Here is a 22937-nt window from a genome sequence, read left to right as displayed (position 1 = left end):
GAGACTGGCCAGGGGTCAAATGCTGCAAAGGCCACAGGGAATGAAGCCTGCAAGGTGGCCGCCGTTCATATGCTGCAGGATCTCTGCTGAGTGGTGAGACACCCAGATGGCAGAGGCTCGGGAAAGAACGGGTGAGGAGACAAGAGGAGACCCTCTCGAAAAAGTCTGGTGAGAAAGCAAAGGAGACGCTGAGGCAGCAGCTGGACAGAAATCTACTAGAAGAAAGATTTCGACATGTGTGGGTATTTATATGCCCGCCTTCCCTCCTCCTTCCCTCCCTCCATCAGCCTCCGATCTGAGGCCCCCAAGGCCTGAATTCCAGGTCTGGCACGTCCTAGTAGAGTAGCCTCGGGAAAATCCAGCGGACTACTTTAAGCTGAGCTCCTGCCATGACACAAATCCCATAGCAAAGCAGGATTCAATTTACACTAAGTTAAAATAAATCCAAGTCTGGAAAAAAGCTGCTGTAAAGAGAAAAACCTTGCCCTCCACATTCTCTGATGACCTAGCGGCCAAGGGAGCTGTGGATTCCAGTGACGGGTGTTGAGGCAGGGACCCTGAGCCCCCAGAGCCCAGTCAGTGCTGCTGTAATGTGCAGTGAGGACAACTAGGACTCAGTACTGTTCCATGTCCTTTTATTACAATTGTCCTTGTGTTCCAGAATGAATGGCTATTTAACACACAACCCGAAGCACTCCTAAATTTGATCTTAGCTTCCCATTTCTTTCTTATATTGAATCAAAGGGAAAAAAAAATCTTACAAAAAAAAAAAAATCACCAGGTTTAGTGCATCCCTGGAAGAGCACCTTTACTAAACAGGAAACAAAACGTGCCAGGAATCTGACCAAATACACAAAGCAGCAGGTGAGATTCCTGATAGGAAAGAATGACTCCCCATGGAACATAAATAGATCCCCTCAAAGTACATATATTTCACATGAGTGTGTACATACATATGTAATATATTAAAAGAAATTTGGTTTCTACCACGAGAAGTTACTCAGCAATAATAAATCAACATCTCACCTGAGACAGGGAAGTGGGGACACTGCAGCCACGTTATAAACCGAGGCGCACCTCACTCCTGTACACGCCTCCCCTCTGTATGCTGTGCACACTTGCTGGGTGGGCTTCTCTCTGCCCGGCCCCCCAGGCCCAGCAGATCCAGTGTTTGTAGAAAAGCACGTCAGGGAAGGCAGGTGGCCCTGTGGCCTCGGAGCCCACCCTGCAGGGCCCAGGAGCTGGCTGCAGCGGGGAGGTAAACACCCGAGGCTACCGCCGCCTGCCTGGAAGGCCGCTTTGGCTCTAGGGTGAAGGGAAGCGCTTGGGACCCCAGCAATGGCACCGCAGTGCGTCTGGTTTTCAACAGCGAGCCTGCCTCTGGGGTCCACCCAAGGGCCACCCAAGGGCCTCCAGATCTTTGTAGTTTGGCCAGTGGGGGCTTCCCCTAGGATCAAATGGCTTTTGGGAGGGGAGTAGAGTTTCCAGAGCCACCAGGGCTCAGTCCTGTGAGTATGTGCGTGCGCACACGCCCACATACACACGCACTTCAGTGGAGGTCAGCAAGTTGCAAACGAGTGTTCTACAGGGGCGCGCTCAAATAGTGTCTGCTTTGGGGTCAGTTTGTCACTGTGTTCTGAGTGTCCCCATGCCAAAGTGGATTTGTTCAAAAGATACCCGTTGCTGCAGGCTACAGGTACAGAAGACACGTTACACACCGGGGGGAGGGTGCAACCCTCTCAGGGCTTGGCACGGTGTTTTAGTAACAAAACAAACAGAAGAAACGCACGGGAACCCTTTCCTCATTGTAAAGCCCTTTCCTGGCACCACAGGCAGATGGAGAAAGGCCATCATGATGAGCAGGTGCGTCAGTAGCTTTAAGGTTTAGGAGCTGCCGGTCCAGGAGCCAAGTCACACGCAGCCGTACTCGTACCACACGGTCTGCTGGTCCCCAGCCGGCTCGGGGGATGCCGGCGTGCTCTTCGAGCTGCTCCCACGACTGAAGTCCTCGGAGGCCCGGCTGCCATGGGGAGCCAGGTCGGGAGACCTGCCTGGGCCCTTGGCAGGGAGGCCCTCGCTGTAGCCCTGCCCCGGGACCCCGTCCCCCTCGGAGGGGCTGAACCCCGCCCGGACGGGGGCGATGGTGGCCACCTCTCCCGAATGCGGGGAAGCTTGGGGCTTAGTCCTGGCAGCCGGGGCTGCAGCAGGTGAGCAGTGCTGTAGCTGGGAGTTGCTGCCACTGCCACCTCCAGCGGCGATGGCTGGGGACGTGGCGGACTGCTGCAGGGGAGCTGGCCTCTCCTCCTTCGGCGGAGCCAGAGAGAAGCGCCTCGCGTCCAGTGGCCGGCTTCGGGGGCCGGGGCCCTGACAGGGGCCGCCAGCCTTTCCCACAAGCGGGGTCCGCTCCCGGGCCAGGCTGTGGGAGCTGGGAGGTATGGAGCCCTGCAGGCTGTGGCTGCCTGTGTCTCTGCCCGCCGAGGCCTCGGGAGCCCCTGGCTCCTGTTTGCAGGCCTCTGGCCCGCTGGCCCGGAGGAGGTCGGCGGAGGCCAGGCTGAAGGCCCTGCTCAGGGATGCACTCCGGCCAGTGGGCGTGTGGGAAGCGGGGGGCATCGCGGCCTGCCGGAGTCTGCCCAGGGACAGGCTCTGGGGCAGCTGGGCCTGCCTCTGGGGGGCGCTGGGCAGGGCCTCGGCCTCAGCGGGTCTGAAGTTCGGCTTCACGTACTGCCCGGGCTTCAGCGGCTTCCCCTCGGAGGTGGTGACGGGCATCTTGATGGTGGGGGCCACGAAGCTGGTGGGCATCTTGGCCCCTTCTTTCCTGGTAGGTGGGCCTGGCTGGCCTCCAATGGCCGGGAGATCACTGGCCTTTCTAAAATAGTCACTCAGCAGGTCATCCCGGCAACTGGGAGCATCCTACAGGGAAGAGAGCAAGAACTGAGTGAGGGCCAGAGAGGCCTTGGAGACCCCTCCTCCCACCCAGGATGTCCCCTGTGCCACCCACATGGCCAGGACTGAAGTTTCCCGCTCGGCCTGTTGAAGGCCTAACTTCCCCACCATACACACTGCTCTGGTCAGGGGTTGGGACAATACACGGCTCGTCAGGGATAGGACCCAGATGCCACTCAGTAGCCCCCTAACTCTTTTCTTTCTTTTTTTTTTTTGGCTGCACTTTGTGGCACGTGGGATCTTGGTTCTCCGACCAGGGATCGAACCTGTGCCCCCTGCAGTGGAAGCGCGGACTCCTAACCACTGGACCGCCTCGGAAGTCCCAAGTAGCCCCTTAACTTTACAAGAAAGCAGGTCCAGAGAGGAAATGACTTCCCACAAGGCTCATCCACTTTATGGAAGGGTGGGGCCAACTGTTTCAACCTGGTTCCCATTTCTTCACCAAGCAGAGCAAGGGGCAGAAAGCTGACCGGCAGGACCGGACCTTCTCTGTCAGCCCACCAGCCTCAGACGCACTGCAAGGGCTTTACTGTGGGCCGCAGAGAGGAAGAGAAACAAGACCAGCTCCCAAAAAGCCAGAATCAACCACACTCAGGACCCTCACTGCCTCCCAGATGTTTCTCCTAATGTGAGAAGGGGGAAAGGAGGCACAAGGGGCACGGAGAGGGGGGTGGGAACCAGAAAGGTCGACCGTCCAGGAGAAGAGGGAGGTGGCCCAGCCCTCTAGACTGTCCCCCTCAAGCAGCTGCCACCTAGCTGGGCTTCCCCTGGCCAGGGAACTGGTGTCCTTTGCCACCATCGTGCGGACAGGAAGAGCCGCCAGGGGCCAAGCTCGATGGCCGTGTTCAGGCTCACTTCAGCCTTCTGCCAACACCTCACAGCCTAGAGGAGGCAAGCGGAGGGTTCTCCTGAGGCCGACGCTGCAAAACGCGGGGAATTGAGTCCGCATCAGCGATGAGATCGGGGGCCGAGAGCTGCTGCAACGAGACCCCAGCCTGCTGTGACCTGTCAGGGGGCATCAGTCCGCAGGACAGGTCAGCAGCTCAGGAGCCACTTGCCGACAACTCCTGGCCCCTGACAACATCTGGATGCTCAACTTGACAGGGGTGCAGTCTTGTGGTTTCAGGATAGTTTGAAGCCTCACTCTTGGCATGTGTTTGCAGTAAGACCCTGGGTCATCAATATGGACCAGAACCATTTATCAAGTGCTTCCCGCAGGCCAGGTGCTGTGCTAGGAACCAGGGGTATAATCGCAAAAAACTTAGTTTAATTTTGAAAGCAACCCTTGTAAGGGTTGCTTAAGGTTGTATTAAAATAATATTTAATATATAAGAAAACTGAGGTCATAGATAGACATCTAGAGAGTGGCAGATTGGTGATTAGAACCCGTGGCTGTCAGACTCTGCAGCTGTTTTCAGCACCTCCTGGTCCCTTTCTGCACACTTCTAACTTCTTTAACCCCCACCTTCAGGGCCACCCAGGGAGCCCATCTTGTGACACCCCCTCCCCCCAGCATCATCAGTGCTTGGGGAAGGGGGGCATGGGTGGCTTCTCCAGGCCTGCTCAGAGGAGGGTAGGGGTGCCAGGTGGGGCCATGGGGGTGAGCACCTGGGCAGAGGGGGAGAGGACGGGTGGCTCTCAGAGGGTGAGCATCAGCTTCCAGCAGGGACAGATAAGCAGCGGTGAGTATCTGGGCAGGTCTGAGCTGCGTGCGGAGGGGCCCTGAGCCTTGCTTAGGACCCACCCCCTGAGATCTGCCCAGAGAAAGGAAACTCACGGGGACCGGCACATAATCAGAAAAGGACTAAGAAGAGGAACCATCCAGTTGCAGGCACCCCTGATTTCTGGACGTTCTTGTTTATTCCACTAGATCAGTGATTCTCAGTGCGTGATGCCTGGACCCACGCTGACAGTGAGAGCGTCGTCTGGGAACTTCACAGAGATGCAAAATCTCAGGAACTCTGGGGTCCAGCTTGTGTTCTGCCAAGCAAGTCCGATGCACACTGGAGTTTAAGACCCACTGCATCAGACCGTAAACTTCTGGAGGGCAGGTTTTCTGTCTTTCCCACTTTGGGTTCTCCAGCTTCTAACACACAGTAAGTGCCTGATACACAGACAACCACAAGATCGAGCACCTAGCAAGTATGCGACAGAAATTTGCCCATTGACTGGTTTGCTTTGTTTTTTTAGCGCAGGCACCATGCATACTTCCTCACACACGGGAGCTGCTCAATAAATACCTCCCAAACAAATATTTTGTGTTCTGTGTCACTGTGACCCATTAATGTGGGCCACAGAGTTTACTATAGGGCTAGAGAAAGTTCGACTGTATTTGTTTAAGGTAAATGAGAGAGAATCACTGAAGCATTAAACCTTAAAAGGTCTCAAGTGCAAGACAGTATATGTGTCATCTGTTGAATAACCCAATAGCTCATGGGACTGAATTTAGACAGAGTATGTAAAAGACAGACATGCAGCTTCAGAAAAGCTAAATGGAGACGCTGGAAAGGTGACAGCGGAGGGAATCCTAATACAGGTGATGTTTGGGGGTTAGAGCTGCAGAGCAGAGGTCAGCAAACCAGAGCCATGGGCCAGGTCCAGCTTGCTAGCCTGCGAGCTAAGAATCGTTTTTACATTTTTAAATGATTGAAAAAAAATTTTTTTTATAGAACGGTCTTTTGGGACATGTGAAAATGATATGAAATTCAAATGTCAATGTCCATAAGTAAAGTTTTACTGGAACGCGGCCACGCCCACTCATCGACAGACGGTCTGTGGCTGCTTTCCCGCTAAAGCGGCAGCGTCGAGTAGTTGCAGCAGAGACCGTCTGGACTGGAAAGCCTAAAATATTTACTATCTGGCCCTTTATAGAAAAAACTGGTTGATCTCTGCTGGTGAAGGCTCAGGGGAAGTGGGCATTCCGAGCTCTGCCACAAAACCTAGTGAGATGCTAACTCCGTGAGTGGGGGGCCGGTCACTCTTTTCTTGAGAAGCTCCCAGCGGGGGGCGCACAGCACCCCTGCCTTCCATGCCGGCACCACGTTCTGCCCACTCACTTCACAGACGGAGAAACAGCCTCCGAGGTCTGGGGCTGGCTGCTGGCACCCAGGGATCTGCTGGCTCGCGGGTTTGCTCCCCACCCAAGCAGCCCTGCACCTAGGCCACGCACCCCCGCCCCATCCCTTTCTGTGACTTTGCTGCCACGGTTTCTGCCTACTGTCCCAGTTTGGGAGATAGCAAAGGAAGAGGGATTCGCTGTGTCCCTTTGAGCCCTGGGCCACTCACGGAGGAAGGGGAGCCCCGGTTGCTCTCCTCCAGGAACTCCTCCAGGGTGACCATCTCACTGCTCGGGGAGGCTGAGCAGGGCCGCACCCCGCCATGGGGCTGGGCTGCGCCCCTCTTCCGGGCGCCCTCTTGGGGGAGAGGCCCGTTCCGGGGTGGGGGGTACTCATGGCGGCTGAGGGCAGTGCGCCCCGGGGTGCTGGCATCCCGCGGCAGAGTGGCTGTGTCCCTACTGGGGATCAGGTCTTCGCTGCTGAAGCTCTCGGACCTGCCGTGGAGCTGGTCGGAGGAACCTGGGGTCGGGGCGGGCGACACAGAGAACACACGTGAGTCCCCCTCTCTGTCTCCAGGGGGCTCTCTGCTGCCCCCAGCTCACTTAAGACAGAGAGGATGCTGACTGAGAACCCAGGGCGCACTTCTCCCAGGCTGGGATTTTGGATGTTAAGAACACTCTGGAATGCTTAGAATTCAGAACAAAGTAACTTGAGATAAAAGTGGAAAAGCTTCTGCTAAAGTTTCCATTGTTAGGAGCTATAAGGCACCGCACTCATTAGCTCCTGTCTGTTCACATAGTTAAAGGTTTACTTAGCACCTGCTTCGTGCCAGGTGTTCTTTAGAGGCTGGTCATGTGGACTCTGAGAAGTGAAAAGATTTGCGTAAGGGTTTACGGTCTTGGGACAGCAAACACATTCTTTTCAGATGTGCAGGAAACATTCATTAAGACAGACCGTATACTGCACCGTAAAATAAACTTAAAAGGAATCAAAGCCATCCACTATGTCCTCTGACCACAGTGGAATGCAACTAGCGTCACTCTCTCCATTCTACAGATGAAGTAACTCAGATTCAGAGGATGGGTGACTCTCCCAGGTGCCCAGAGCCTGTCAGAAGGGGTGAAGGGATTTGAACCCCAATCCATCCAAACCCCGGGCCTTCACTTGCAACCGCGTGACGTGGCCTAGGAATGCAAACGCAGAACGCATGGAGGATCTTGGGAACTGTATTTTTAAAATTACAAGTATACTATAAGCCCAGAGTCAGAGATCCACATACACTGCAAAGTGCCCAGAAGGAAAGGCCGGCTCACCTTTCAGGTTAAGAGGTGAGCTGTCGCTGGACGCATTTCTACTGCTCTCCAAGCTCCCCGGCCGGGACGCTGAAAGGAAACGCCAACATATAACCTAAAGGCCGAGGGTAAACCATCTAATCCGAGAAAAACTATGGAACAAAGTAACTCTGTGCCAAAGTGAAGCTGAGCGCCCCCAGGAAGGACGAGCGTCGGGATCCTCTGTGCTCTCCCCCGAGGACAGCTAACTTCCCTGAGCGCCAGGCGTGGCACCCAGCAGACTGTCCAGAAATGACAGCCTATGGTATATATATATATATTTTATTAGGTCTAGGGCTGTGGCTTAAAACAATTTTGTTAACGAGGAAAATCTCATGCAGAACTGAAAAAGCAGACAAAAAACCCGGCTGCTCTGGGTGAGCCAAGAGTTGGGGTGGGGATGCCCACCCCCATTACTGCACAGAGCTTTCTGGAACACGTGTGAAAATCTCCTGCCTAGACCATGACAGTGTAGCTCGGTGAGGGCGGGAGCCAGGAAACGGCAGTGTGCGCACACGTGTGTTATGTGTGTGAAAGGAAGTGTGTACCGTGTGCAGGTGGCTTCAGCTCCCTGATCCCGGGAATGGGACCCTCAGCAGGAGAGGGGGCATTTGCTTTTCCCAGCTGTTTGCTGTCCTTCGGCTCATCCATGTCAAATTCACATCTGCCCCAAAGGGAAAACCTGACCTTTACGGTGACAAATGCTGGAGGGAACCAGCCCTCCCGGCTGCTGTCTGTGCCTGAGCGGGTCTGCGGTGGCGACTCTTGGATCCCAGGGTGAATAACCAGGTCCAGGGAGGGACCCCGCCCACACGGCACAGGGCAGGCTGGGTCTTCAAGGCCTGCAGGGTACCTCTCCCGGTCCCCTCTGCCAGCAGCACTCAGCATCACGGCCCTCATCAGCCTGCCCTGTGTCAGTGTTTGTCCTGCTGGACCATGAACCCCTGGGGGACGGGGACTGTGTTTCTGGCATCTCTGCATCCTCCCAGCACACAGCTGGTGTTGACCGCACTGAGAACTGGAGACGTACTACTTACAAGCTACCTCCCCTCCTGCCTGCAAGTTTGCTTTTGTTTTTCTGGGTCTTTAGGGCACCCAGTTCCCACGTGCTGATGTGTTCTCTGCAAATAGAAGGCATCTGGAAAACACTTACTAGCAAACGGGGTTTGGGGACGAGCCAAAAAATACATGGTTTTCGTGCATGATATAAAAGCAGAATAAGTCCTCTCTTTGAGAAGGGAATATTTGAAATGAAAAAAAGCACATCCCTCGTTAAAAAGGAAATAAGTTTCACTAAAATTGTGATACAAATCAATGGGACCCCAAAGCACTTTTGTTTATCTAAGCATTGCATCAAAAACCCCTTTCCCTTCTTTTTCCCGATAAGAGAAGCTCAAGGAATCAGAATACTTAGGAAGAAAACCCTTTTGGTCAGCTGACAAGCATAAATTGGGCTACTCAGGTTTACCAAATGTTGCAGGAGATCTCTGCTGTTGTGTTATCCACCACTCAATGTAAAGACATAAGGGCGCCCTGTGTCAAACTGTTTCATCGCAGAGCCTGTCTTTACTCATGTCAATTGGAAATGTCTGTATTTGTATCATAATACTTTTAAGACAATGGATAAGGTAGAGATAACACTTATTGTCGATCAGAAATAAACTGAATTCAATGTAAACTCTTTTTTTTTTAAGAATTACCTTCCAACCCTCCTATGACTTTTTTTTTTTGCAAAACTTTAAGAAAAACCCAAAGCTGTTTATAATTTTTGAGAAGGTTGGTATAATTCTTGGTTTCCCTTCTGCCTAAATTTACAATATGCCTGAATCAAACGGCAAGTGCTTCTAACAATTTCAAAGACTAAATATAACTTGGAGCCACTCTGGGCAACTAAAATCCAAGTGAGGACAGTGAGAGATCTTCCTGAAATCAACACTCCCTGTGTGGGTCACCAGAACTTCCTGGCAAACAGGGGTGCTTTAAAGCAAAAGGAATTAAACTCTCCAGAAGTGGGATGCTTGATACGTAGTGACTTCCCCATCACTGGAGGTATGTAAGCAGAAGTCACACGCTCAGGCCCTGGGGAGGGCAAGGAAGGAGCCTGGAGGAACTGTGGACCCCCCCATTCCCACCTCATACAACAACTTCACTTTCACCTGTTTTGTGTGTTGGACTTCCATACAGGACTTAGCTTAAAGGAAAAGCACTGTTTGTTTGTTTTTGCGGTACGCGAGCCTCTCACTGCTGTGGCCTCTCCCGTTGCGGAGCACAGGCTCCGGACGCGCAGGCTCAGCGGCCATGGCTCACGGGCCCAGCCGCTCCGCGGCATGTGGGATCTTTCCGGACCGGGGCACGAACCCGTGTCCCCTGCATCAGCGGGCGGACTCTCAACCACTGCGCCACCAGGGAAGCCCGAAAAAGCACTGTTGATAAGAACAAGACTGAGAACCCAGGAGGAAGGGGACATCGCACTGACCACTCACCGTACTGCCTGTGGGGAGCGAACTCGAGCTCCAGGGACGGTTCGCAGAGGCTGTCATCAGAATTATAGCCTGTGGTGAAAATAAGGTGATGATACAGGGGTCCCGGAACATCCACAGGGAAACACGGGGTCCTGTGCCGGACGGCCACCTCTGACTGGCACCTGAGCCACGGCAGCGCCAAGCCCTTGGAGGCGAGGGAGGGACGCGTGGACGTGCCTCTTCCATCCCTCCCCCTACTCCTCCTGCTGGCACGGCCCTCACTCCCGACTCCTGTTAGATTTAACTTCAAATCCCATTTCCGCCTGTGCAGTGACAGGGACTTGAAGACTAAAGCAGTGATCTGGCCAAAGGATTACACAGCAAAAGGAGGCGAGTATTCAGGGCCCTGGGGAGCGCCTCCCAACCTCCAAGGCCAAGCCGTGCCAGCAGTTCTGGTCTGGAGACCACAGTTGTCTTCAGGAGGCGGGAGGAAGGCAGAGGAGAGAATCCAGCACCTGAGGGGAGAGGCTGACTCCCTGGAAACAGCCCTGCCGCCGCAGCTCCTCACCCGAGATAGACCTGGAAGCACAGGCCACCCGTCAACTGCCCTTTCCCTGAGGGATTCAGATGCCCTCTGCCTCAAGCCTGCTAACTTCTCTCTGACAGTAGACCCTGGGTCCCACCAAACGGCAAGCGGGTTTCCACCCTATCCCCAATTCCTATTATAAAAGTTCTGGCAGTGAGATACACCCGAAGTTAGGTATGATGTATACACTACTATACATAAAATAGGTTAACTAATAAGGACGTGCTGTAGAGCACAGGGAACTCTTCTCAATACTCTGTAATGACCTACATGGGAAAAAAAATCCAAAAAAGAGTGGATATATGTATATGTATAACTGATTCACTTTGCTGTAGAGCAGAAAGGAATACACATCGTAAATCAACTCTACTCCAATAAAAAATTTTTTTAAAAAAGTTAGGTATGATCTAATTGCTTCCTTTGCAGGTTTTGTCTCCTGGAGATGAGGGCGGGACGACTCCTTTTTTTAACTCATTGAAGGCAGGAGAATCCTACATTTTGAATTCTGCCCTAATGCCCAACTCAAAGTAGTGGCTTAATGAAAACCTGCTGCCTTGATTACTACAGTATAACATGGTTAGTGATATGTAGGCTATTGGTAGTTAAACCTGGCTAATATCAGAATTTTCTGGAAAACTTTTAAAAAATATGGAATCTTATTTAGGAAAAACACATCTGTATTTGTCCTTTGACCCAGCAATTCTACCTCTAGGAATAAACTCTGGGGACTGGTTGGTTGAATGAACTGTCATACCACCATTTTAATTATTATGCGCCTCTTAAAAAGAATGAGGAAGATCTCCATGATATATGGCTAAACGAAAAAAAAATCAAGGTGCATTATTTTGTTTATTTTTGCAAAAAGAAACACTGGAAGTATAAACAAGGAACCAAAAAGAAAATGGTTATCCACAGGCTGATTCTGGAATGGAATGGAGGGGAAAGGGAGAGATGTCAGACTCAAATCTAAGCATGCCTTCCTACCTAATTTAGCTTTAAATTACATAAATATTTTATGTATTAAAAAACAGGATTAATTTAAAAAGAAAAAACTCTAACAGTGAAAACAGAAACAAATGAACCTTACTGTATATCAAACTGCTAACATAATCACCTAGAGAAGAAAATTCCAGTGAATTTTGAATATAAAACTCTGTGCATCTTAGTGAGATATAATCACAGAACTAAAAGAACTACCAGAAAACAAACATCACTTAGTAATTTTATTGTTAATAATATAATTTTTTTTTACCATTACTGCATATTTTCAGGAAAAGTAAGTAGATTTTTCAAGAGACATGACTTCTGTGTAAGAAAAGGACACACGCATATGAAATTAAAAAATCCCTGTAATATTAAATTGGAATTTGAAATATTGATATGAACTCACAGTATCTATGTGTCCTTTCTTTACTGAAAGGGTCTAAAAGTAATGACAACACTGTAGTGTCCAGATCTTGATTATTAAATTCTGCTCTAAAAGGAACTAGATTTACTTGAAGAAATGCTGATTCTAAGGGCAGGGAGTGGGGGCGGGGTGTTCCATTTCGAAGACGGTTACATGCCCACTGGCAATGACTACCCAGAGTGTGAGAACTGGGCTGCCAGGGAATCGCCACGGGCAGTGCTGGGGTTGCAGGGTTGATGGACCCTCATGCACGCTCAGCGGACGTGTGACCGGCCAGTGATGTTTCCAGGCTTGGGCTCTGGTTCAGGGATGGGGGTCCAGACTGAGACAGCCCAGGGTTAGCCTGGAGGGCTGGACCTTGAGCCACACAGACCACTGGTACACTGAGGGGAGATGGTGTTCCCAGCTCTTTCCCAAGACCAGGCAGGGCCTCTGTACCCCAGGGCCCAGGAAACCAAGGGAGACTGATGACTGTGGACAACAGATACCCTTGCCACGCTGGGCTCAGAGCATGCCTGTTCCAGACAGCACATGGCACGGCTCCACTGACATCCAACAGTAAGTGACTGCGCCTGCAGTGTCTGGCCAGCAGTGGGGAGACTGTCCGGCTGCCCTGTGCCCACCCAACTCACCTTCTCCCCAGCGGGGCTTCCTACTTGTAAGCAACTGGGATGAGGGCAGGGACCCTGTCTTTGCTTTGCTTGTCAAACCAAGGTTGTGAAAGTCTCTGGTTTCAAGAGCCAAGTGGGTGGTATTATCATGAAGAATCACCACCGCTGTTTGTTCTCCAATTTCTAACACCCCAGAGGCAATCACTCTCAGTTCCTTCAGCTGTTTCTTTGGATGGTTTCAGATCGCTAAATTATCAGCGGAATGTCTTTTTTGCTTTGAAGCTTCCTGCTTCCTCTCTGTTGGCAACTTTAAATTTCCCAGTGCCTGCCCCACCCACCCGACTGCTCTTTTGGCGGCATCCCATTCTTGTTCCATGGGTGCAACGGCTTGGCTCACATCTGACTGTATTAATGACGGACATCGTAAAGCTTTCATCTCTGTGCTTCTGTTTACTCTGTTGCCTCTCACACTGGTTTTGGTCTCTGGTACTGGAGACTCTCCTCAGGTATCCGTGGGCCTCACCTGGCCAGATCTGATGGGGACATTCAACTGGGAATTCCTTAAGCTGATCACATGACTGGGAGAATGTTTTAATCTCACATCTAAAGATGTGAACACACATGGCTACTGGCAACCTGGAAGACCTTCAGTTTGTAAAGCCTTCCCTGCAACCTCCTTGTTTTTCATTTGGGAAACGTGCCTTCCCCTTTACTAACCGACCTCCAGTTCAGAGACCCTCTTGTGTATCCTCTGTAGAGAATAAACCTCCAGACTTCTACCAAGTTGGGCTGAGGGAGGCTGCCTGCTTTTCGCCCAAACTTGGGCCTCCCTTCTGGAGCTGCTTGGTACCACCAAGGCCTGCACGGTGGTGGTGAGAGAGGGTCCCGGGGCTTCCCCACCAGTGGCTTGGGATCAGGCCTCTAGAGGGTGAAGCTGTCTGTCCAGAGTCACCCACCCAGCCGGCAGGCAGGGCTGAGGCCTGAACCCATGTCTGTGTGACGCCAGAGCCAGCCCACAGCTTAAGCACTCTGCTCTCCACCTCTCAGCCTGAGACCCCTCCTGGCCCTGAGAGCCTGGGGTCTTTAAGAAGGAACCTGAGCCCCAGATGCTCGGCCCTCTCGTTTCTGGACAAGGTGAGGGGCCCACGACTCACCTTTGGCGCGGCCTGGGTGCCGTGAGATGGGGGTGGAGCTGGAAGGGGTTGCAGTGATGGCTGAGGACGAACAGGGCCGGAGGCCCGGCTCCACGGGCCAGGGCTTCATGGCTGGGTCAGCAGAGGCATCCTTGCGGTCAAGGCTGTCTCTGTGCGGGGACCCTCGCTTTGGCTTTAGGTCCCCAGGACCTGGGGCAGAGAAGGACACTGAGAAACGGGGCTGCAGAATCCCGTGCTCAGGCCGGGCGACCACACGGAGGCCTAGAAACAGGGGTGGCAGGGCACACGGACCACAGGTACAAAAGTTGAGCTGCCCACCTCCCGGGCTGTGGTTTAAACAGGAGGGCCCTGGCTACAGGCCTGTGTCGGAGGGCCCACCTCCAATGATGGGCCAAACCGTGAGCCCTGAAATTTTGGCGGGGAGGAAAAAAAGGAAAAACTCAAGAGGACAAACAAAATATTGGTGGAAGCCCAACATACTAACGATAGAGCACACCTGCCGCATAGCACTGTATGTAACTCAAATCCCTGGTTTAAAAAGATCCTGCCGATGTCTGCTCAGGATCACTCGGATCTGAGGCTGAGGCCCTGAAGGTCCAGGACACGCAACTTGCCAACTGGCTTCACTTATAATCTGCGAAAAAATTCACTGTCACCTTAACAATAGGGTAAGAAGCCTTTAATCTCTGATGGTGAGACTGACTACAAGAAGGATTTTTACCTTGTATCTTACGCTTTTCTGCAGTCTCTGAATTTTCTACCATGAAGACATACTCTTGTCAAAGTTAAATAAAATCCTATATAAAAACATTAAAAAAAACCCCCTCCAACTATCTAGTAATAAGAAAGGGGATGGGCTCTCCAAAAATGAGACAAAACCTAATGCAGCTGGAGTTCCTACTGGCATTAAGACGGGGCTGTTTTGCATAATGTCTCACTCTAGGCACCCCCAAGGCTGCAGACATAGAGCCACAACCACTGTGTCGGGATCTCGGCCCCTCTCCAGCCTCTTCCACGGACCTGACTCTGTCTGCCCCTTGGCCACTCCAAGTCTGGACTCACTGTGAAGTTTTAAGTGCCTAAATCTTATGACTTGAAATCAACGTAAAATTTGGATTTTGAAAGATAACCTTGATGAGAAGCAAGACTCAAGTCTGGCGGGATGGACGGGACAGACATCCAACAGGTGAGGTTAAAATGAGGAGCAGAGGGGGAGGCGGAGATGACCACACAGTTAGCACGAACAGCAGAGAAACAGCACCATTCCAGCAGCATGCTTGGAGGACAGGCCTGGAAGGCCAGGACCTCAGCAGCCCAGGGTTCCCAAGGCAGGGTGCGTGAGACAAAGTCACTGCAACATCAGCCGACTTCAGCATTTTAATACGTATGTATTTATTTTTTATAGTTACCTTGTTATTATTATTATTATTTTTTGCAGTACACGGGCCTCTCACCGCTGGGCCTCTCCTGCCGCGGAGCACAGGCTCCGGACATGCAAGCCCAGCGGCCACGGCCCACGGGCCCAGCCGCTCCGCGGCACGCGGGATCCTCCCGGACCGGGACATGAACCCGTGTCCCCTGCATCGGCAGGCTGACTCTCAACCACTCTGCCACCAGGGAAGCCCTATAGTTACCTTATTTTTATGGTACTGGTTTTCCATTTACAATACAGGTAATAATCTTTCCTTTTAGGATAAATTTAAGTGGAAACGGTGAGTCAATTCAAGGGAAAATATGTAAGTAACCACATAGGTGATGTAAAGATGTGGCCAAAATCATGAAGATGGTACAACAATGACTGCAGACAGAAAAAACGGCAGTAGCTAAAGGCCTCTATCGACCAGCCTTTCCCCCGCTCTGGGTGTGATTGGCGTGATGTTCCTTCTGTCCACTGCTGTTTTAACTTCAGCATCCAAGGTGTCAGAGAACGACAGTACAGTCATAAAACTTCATTCTGGACTGAACTCTGGCTGGGCAACATCGATGCAATTATTCAAAACGCTTGAATGGAGCACAATAAAATCCTTCAAAACATAGAGCACCTCTAAAAAGGACCTTATTGGCAAAAGCCAACAATTCAGGGCTCTGACAAAGAAAGAGGACAAAAGGGCAGCGGTTTTAAATTTAGATGCTTAAAGGTAAGTCTTAAAAAAAACTCACTTGACAGAGACTGTATATTTTAGGAAGCATAGCGACAACAGACCAGCTCTGCTTTACACGCGGGCATGACAAAAGCCTGCAGGTGCGAGAGAAGGGGGGCAGCACACGGCCCCTGGACTTACTCAGCACGGCCATCCTGGCCAAAGGACCTGTGCATAGATGTCCCGAGGCTCCCCTACAGCTGTGCTGTACTGGAGAAACGGTCCAGAGGGTGTGACAACTCATCTTCTCTTTTGAACTCAGAATCCACGCTGGCTACTTTAAGTTTGGCTTCGAACTGGGGTCAGGAGGAGGGGTCCGCTATAGGTCATCCGGCCTTTAGGTACTGTTTTTTGTTTTGTTTTGTTTTCGTTTGTTTGAATTTCAGAAATGAAGAAGGATACACGATGAAGACACATGGTAAAGGAAAAGGATTAGAAATCGCCAATCTCGGAAAAAGGGAGGGGCTCGTTAGAAGAGGATGGGGTTGTCAGAGGAAGACCAGAACTGCAGGTGTTTAGAGAGAGCCGAGAGAGCCGGGTGGGCCCCTGGAGACTTGTCTTTGTCCTTGCTTTTGCTTCTCAAAAAGGAACTCTCTCTGCGCTGAGTTGCTAAATCGTTATCCCCAGGATAACCCGAGAGGAAGGAAAAAAAAAAAAAAAACACAAGAAATAAATGAAATGAATAATAACAAATGACTCTAAATTAGCTCAACGTACTTAGGAAATCAGTATCCTGTCCAGCCCAGGAAAGATGGAAACAATAGCCACGACAAGACCGGAATCAGGACTCAGTGAGTCACTTATGCTCTGCCTCAATTTAATTAATTTAGCGGCATCTTAGTGCCAACACTTTACTTACTCAGCACGTGAAGAGAATTACGTATCGCTCGAGGAGCCGAAGGGCTTAGACAATTTTTCAATTTCAAAGTGTGAAATTATTAAATAAGAATGTTTATTAATTTAGGAGCCGCGGCTTCTCTTACTCATCCATTTTAATGACTGACTCCCTGACAATCTGGCTCACGTGCTACACAGTAAGTTTCTGGCCTGCTGTAACGAAATGGTCTACCTGAAGTATCCACTAATAATTCTTGTATATCTGAAATAACCTCTTTTGGCAGGATGAGTTTAAAAATAATGAAAGTACCTCTTTTTCATACCCCAAAGCCCTCAACACCAAGAATTATTATATGCTTTTAGATCTCTCTAATTCATGACCTTTAAATCACAGAGTCTTATCAGAGCAGACAACTGGTCTAACTTTTTGAACATGTCATACAGAAACAACCAGTATATCCAATTTCTGATTTAGAGTTAAATTTGGTACCAGAACCTCCATTATTTCTTCCTCTGTGGCACCACCTGGTGGCCAATGCTCACACCACAGGATAAGGGACCGACTTTATGTGATGCTGGGGCCCATGGCTCTGCCGGGGCCCCTGGTTAGGCAGCATGTTGGTTCAGCTTTAACTGCAGGCAGTGCCCTTGTTGGTGAAGAGCTCAGGCTCCAGGGTTGACAGACCTCTGTTTGAATCCAAGTTCTGCCACTTACTATATCAGCAGGTGTTTCACCTTGTCAAGCCTCACTTTCTAAGCTCTGAAAAGGGGATGATTCATCATGCCTACCTCACGGGGTAGTTAGGACTAAACCCGAGGCAGATAAAGTAAATTAGCTGACAAGGTGCTGAGCCCAAAGAAAGCACCCAGTGCACGGCTGCTGTTACTGACGATCATCACTGACTTGCTCGTTCATGGATGGGCACGAGCATTTCTTTTCCTCTGAAAGTTTTCCTGACTCAGTTAGGCTGGTTATAGTTAATTAAGTCAACTTTAATACAAATTGAGGTGATAGATGTCAAAACATTTAAACAGTCAAAATGCAAACCTGGGGCCACAGATCCCCTCTAGATAAAAACCAATGTTAAGCTTCGTTATCATTTATCTGCACAAGAGCCTTTTACCTCATCTGACCTCCTGTAAAGAACGGGAGTGCAAGCATTATTCCCCAGACAATGTGTGCGTGAATGCATTTTCTTTTGTGCATTAGAAAGTGACACAGCAGTACCTGAAGCGGTGAATGTGGCCTCCTGAAAGGCTTGTGCACATGTCACGCTCAGAGGATGGCTTGTCACAGGCCCTTAGTGCTAGAATGTCAGCCACCACCCCCGACAGTGTGTGGGTCTCAGGCATAGGCCTGATCTTCAGAAAGTCCTGGTGTCTTTCATAAAGATTCCAATTATTCAGGCTGCAGTTTTGGCATAAAAAATCCATGAAATGATATTTAAAAGTAAATTTGGAAATTTAACCTTGTTTGAAGTAACTGCTGTGTTTAATCGATTCTAAGATGCACATCCCCACCCCCACCGCCCCATCTTAACATCACTGAAATCAGGATGCAGCTTCCACAGTGTCTTACAGTCACCACTGGGGCCAGATGGAACTGTGACAGAACTGTCACTGCCGTGACCGATATATTTTACTCATATTTTCCTTTTATGTGTGTACACAAAAATCTGTCGAATTAAGTCTTTTAGAAGAGCTCTTCAACAAGAGTACAATAAAAATTCTAAGTGGTAAAGCACTGCATCATTTGATTGCCAGTGTTATATAAAGTAATTGGGCAGTTTATAATTGATAGCCTCTTAGAGTTTGACAGAATAAAGCACATTCAACTAGGAACCCATTTCAGAACCCCTGGCAAACTCCAAATGGAAAGGTAAGCCGGGCCCCCTGGCTGGTAAGACTGAAGACCGGGTCAGGCTGGAGAAGAAAATCTGGCTGCCTATCTAAGGGCTAAAAAGACTGGAGTCACACGTGGGCTTGCAAAAGATCGCACATGTGCACGCTGCCTGTTAAATGTGCCGGAGATCTCCCTACAGAAATAGTCTACTCTACAACTCTGACACGTACAAGGAAACCCCCAAACATATGCAACTGAGCTTGCCTCTGGTGCCTGCGTGGTTACCAGCTTTGGTTTGAGTCCCTCCCACCATCTACAGGATTAGCGATGCTTCTCGCTCGACATGGGTTTGTATTTTCTTGGTTATTAACACACCTATGGAGGCAGATGTGCGTGTACACAGCACATCCCCTTCACGCTCTTACACACACATGTGCGCACAGCCACACGCCGTCTCCCTCTACCCAGTCCAGTGAGAGGGTCCCTTAGACCACCCCCTGCAGCCAGGTCAGCCCGCCTACCTTTTCCCAGGGTCCCTCTGTGGATGTCACGCTCTTCTGCACAGCTTGAGCCCAAGGGGGTGGCCTCAGGGTTCTCCGGCTGGGATCTGAGCGGCTGAGAAGTGGATGGCGAGGTTGGGTCTGGGGACTCCAGCTGCCGGGGAGGACTGTCTGTAGTTGACTTCAGTCGTTCTCTGGAACCCTCTTTCTTTGGTTTGATGAGTTTGACTAAAGCTTTGGCTCCAATCCAGTGGTTTTTCCTAGTTAGGAGTAGATTTTTAGGACACAATCAACCCTCACTGCCCCCTCCAGCAGGTTACTGGGTGCCCTAATGTGGGCTGAGATTCCCATCACCAGCCTGGGAAGCTGGCCAGTAACCACCACCATGACCACTGTATTTGGGGCTCAGGAGGCAGAACAGAATTCTCGGTCACGCGTGCGCTCGGGGATAGTTAGAAGCATGTATCGGGTCAGGAGTTCACACTAGTCTCTTGGGAGAACAGAACATCGAGTACGCCCATTAACTCTTGATTATCTCTGGGAAGGAAGTCGTGCTCTGCTAATGTGATCTGTTAACTCTTGATTATCTCTGGGGAGGAAGTCGTGCTCTGCTAATGTGATCTATTAACTCTTGATAATCTCTGGGAAGGAAGTCGTGCTCTGCTAATGTGATCTATTAGATCCTGATTATCTCTGGGAAGGAAGTTGTGCTCTGCTAATGTGATCTATTAACTTGATTATCTCCGGGAAGGAAGTCGTGCTCTGCTAATGTGATCTATTAGATCTTGATTATCTCTGGGGAGGAAGTCGTGCTCTGCTGATGTGATCTATTAGATCTCGATTATCTCTGGGGAGGAAGTCGTGCTCTGCTAACGTGATCTATTAACTCTTGATTATCTCTGGGGAGGAAGTCGTGCTCTGCTAACGTGATCTATTAACTCTTGATTATCTCTGGGGAGGAAGTCGTGCTCTGCTAACGTGATCTGGTAGATCCTGATTATCTCTGGGGAGGAAGTCGTGCTCTGCTGACGTGATCTATTAGATCCTGATTATCTCTGGGGAGGAAGTCGTGCTCTGCTGATGTGATCTATTAGATCCTGATTATCTCTGGGGAGGAAGTCGTGCTCTGCTGACGTGATCTATTAACTCTTGATTATCTCTGGGGAGGAAGTCGTGCTCTGCTGACGTGATCTATTAACTCTTGATTATCTCTGGGGAGGAAGTCGTGCTCTGCTGACGTGATCTATTAACTCTTGATTATCTCTGGGGAGGAAGTCGTGCTCTGCTGACGTGATCTATTAACTCTTGATTATCTCTGGGGAGGAAGTCGTGCTCTGCTGACGTGATCTATTAACTCTTGATTATCTCTGGGGAGGAAGTCGTGCTCTGCTGACGTGGTCTATTAACTCTTGATTATCTCTGGGGAGGAAGTCGTGCTCTGCTGATGTGATCTATTAACTCTTGATTATCTCTGGGGAGGAAGTCGTGCTCTGCTGATGTGATCTATTAACTCTTGATTATCTCTGGGGAGGAAGTCGTGCTCTGCTGATGTGATCTATTAACTCTTGATTATCTCTGGGGAGGAAGTCGTGCTCTGCTGATGTGATCTATTAACTCTTGATTATCTCTGGGAAGGAAGTCGTGCTCTGCTGATGATCTAGTAGATGGCCATTTTTCTGCCAAAATGCCCTTTTCAGCATCACACTCCTCATCCTCTGCTAAAGTTCACGGTAAGCGTAATAAGCTGGCATTCCTTGACCACTCCCGGCACTGAGGAATCCGGGTGCGGTGGCAGAGGGCAGGGAAGAGGGCGCCGTGTGAAGTAAAAACAGGCAATTTAATGAGGAAGCGACGAAGCTGCAGCTAATGGGAAATGGAGGCTTCTGCTGTTACAAAAAGAGAACCACAGGGCTTCCCTGGTGGCACAGTGGTTGAGAGTCCGCCTGCCGATGCAGGGGACACGGGTTCGTGCCCCGGTCCGGGAAGATCCCACATGCCGCAGAGCAGCTGGGCCCGTGAGCCATGGCCGCTGAGCCTGTGCGTCCGGAGCCTGTGCTCCGCAACGGGAGAGGCCACAGCAGTGAGAGGCCCGCGTACCGGAAAAAAAAAACAACAAAAAAAGAGAGAACCACACCCGAGTTCTACTCCTGCTCTGAACTGAACTGCACTGTGTTTACACAAATCCCTCCGTTTCCTCGTCTGGGCCTCAACTTCTCCATCTGTCAAAGAGAAGGCTGAGACTGAGGTTCTGAAATTCTGTGGTTGTGTGATTTCAACAGAGAGGCCTTGAGGGGTGCACAGCGATCCTGACTTTGAGGCTGGGCTGGGACAGGACCACGTGCAGGGCCGACTCCTGCGGGAAGCGGTGCTGGACAAGGCTGGCAGTCTTGGGGGATGGAGCCAGCCCTGAAACCCACTGCCCTCTGGAGAAGGGGACATGTCTGTGAAGCCACCCTGGGGTTCAGTGAATCCAGAGGAATCTGTATACGGCCAAAAGGTGCCCCTGTTTGAAGACTGTGAGTGCTGGGCCTGGTGTCCTATCCAAGGTTCCTTCCCTAAACAGAAACATGGTTTTCTACACCCCGTTAAATCCTGAGAAGAGGCCGACAAGGCAACCCTTCCATCCCGCTTTAATGGCTCCCAAACCACTGACTCTGCCCCATTAAAAGGGCTGTGGCTCAGTTAAGCCTGTGTCTCGTCAGGGTCAGCCGGCATTTGCCACCCCTCACAGGACAAGCATGAGGATGGGGCTGAAAGAAATTCTAAAATCTTTCTGATGTGCACACGGGTGACCTGTCACTGTGGAAGACACAGGCCCTACAAAAAGTTTCACCCTGAGTGTGAACAAGGAGGTTTTCTGTTCTGTGTTCAAGTCCGTGAAACTTAAATCAACTCACTTCTTTGGAGCAGGATCATAGAACTTGTACTGATCCATGATTTTTTCTTCCAGTTTTTCCTTATGTCTTCGTAAGGCATTTAACTTGTCTCTGTGGAGAGAGGGAAAAGACAATCAAGCCAGTTTTAAATAAAACAAACAAACTTACTCACCAGCTCGGCCTGGGACCTGGCCCAGCGGACATCACAGTGCTCACAGTCGCTGAGTTGGGAATATGCGAACGGAAGCATCTGACATAGGTCCAGAAGCCCTAACGCCTTGCAGAGGCCTGCTGAAGCACCCAGGATCTAGCTGTGAGTGAACTCAAGGGAGCAAACCCAGAACCGTCTGACAACTCAAGCTCGGAAGCAAGGATTCTCTGGCCAGGCCATTCAGGGTGTGGGACACCCCAGGGTCAGACCCGAGGCCAGCTGCTGGCGTGCACATCAACAGTACCTTGGTGGTGGGAGAGGTCTGCCCTTAGGGAGTTGGGTGGGCATCAAGGTTGAAAAAGTCATTTCAGCAAATTCAGACCTCTGACCTGGACCCATTCCAATGCTGGGTTTCTGAGAAAACTTCCATGGGAACAAACTCAGAAGACTTTAGGGTCCAGAGAGAAGATAACGAACAGAGCGGGCCTGGAAAAACCAGAGGGTGTGGTGGGGACTGGGCCACAACTGGGCCACCGCAGCAGATCGCTGCCTGGGGTGGCACGTAGACCTTCCCACTTTTCAGAGCAGCCAGAAACTCAGACTGTGAAGCAGAATCTCCTGACTTGTAAATGCTGGAAACCAGTTTGTATTTTCAAAAACACACAAGAGACCGAAGAGACACCTCTTGAACCCTGGGCTGCCAGAGGGCACCTCTGCTTCCTGGGAGGGAAGTTCTGGCCTTCCTGATACGAAGGGGGTGCTTTTGTTTTATCTCAGGGAGTCAGGCAGGTGGACTCCATACAACAGTGCCCACAGGGCCACCAACTCCCGTCCCTTCCGGCCTCTCACCACCTGTGCTGTCTTTACAGCTCGGACCCTCGGCTTCCTCACTGGAAAATGAGGCCTCGGGCCAGAGGCAACTTTCTGCTCAGGCTTCTTTCTGTCAAGCTGCCAAGCTTCCACCCAAGCTGGGGGCTTTCCCAGGAGCTCCCCACGAAGCGGGTACATCACGAAAAGTGGCAGCTTTGCGAACCGCTG

At 50.7% G+C, this 22937-nt stretch overlaps 1 protein-coding gene across 1 annotated transcript in view; it reads right to left on the bottom strand.

Moving 5' to 3' along the window:
- Window positions 1-625: 625 nt before the first annotated feature.
- CCDC88C (coiled-coil domain containing 88C) overlaps window positions 626-22937 on the bottom strand; it is a gene marked incomplete at its 5' end in the record, with an annotated part of 129033 nt that continues 106721 nt past the window's right edge. Inside the window, 7 exons of the mRNA XM_082648383.1 lie at window positions 626-2910; window positions 6229-6518; window positions 7313-7381; window positions 9814-9882; window positions 13552-13740; window positions 18894-19132; window positions 21770-21859. Of these exons, the coding sequence (XP_082504509.1) occupies window positions 1912-2910; window positions 6229-6518; window positions 7313-7381; window positions 9814-9882; window positions 13552-13740; window positions 18894-19132; window positions 21770-21859 (1945 nt within the window). The 3' untranslated portion in view covers window positions 626-1911. The remainder of the gene's footprint in view (window positions 2911-6228; window positions 6519-7312; window positions 7382-9813; window positions 9883-13551; window positions 13741-18893; window positions 19133-21769; window positions 21860-22937) is intronic.

The sequence above is a fragment of the Grampus griseus genome (genome assembly GCF_964374135.1).
Source record: "Grampus griseus genome assembly, chromosome: 2".
NCBI classification, from domain to species: Eukaryota; Metazoa; Chordata; class Mammalia; order Artiodactyla; family Delphinidae; genus Grampus; species Grampus griseus.
Note: the sequence above shows the minus strand (reverse complement) of the source record. Positions and strands in the feature narration are given on the sequence as shown.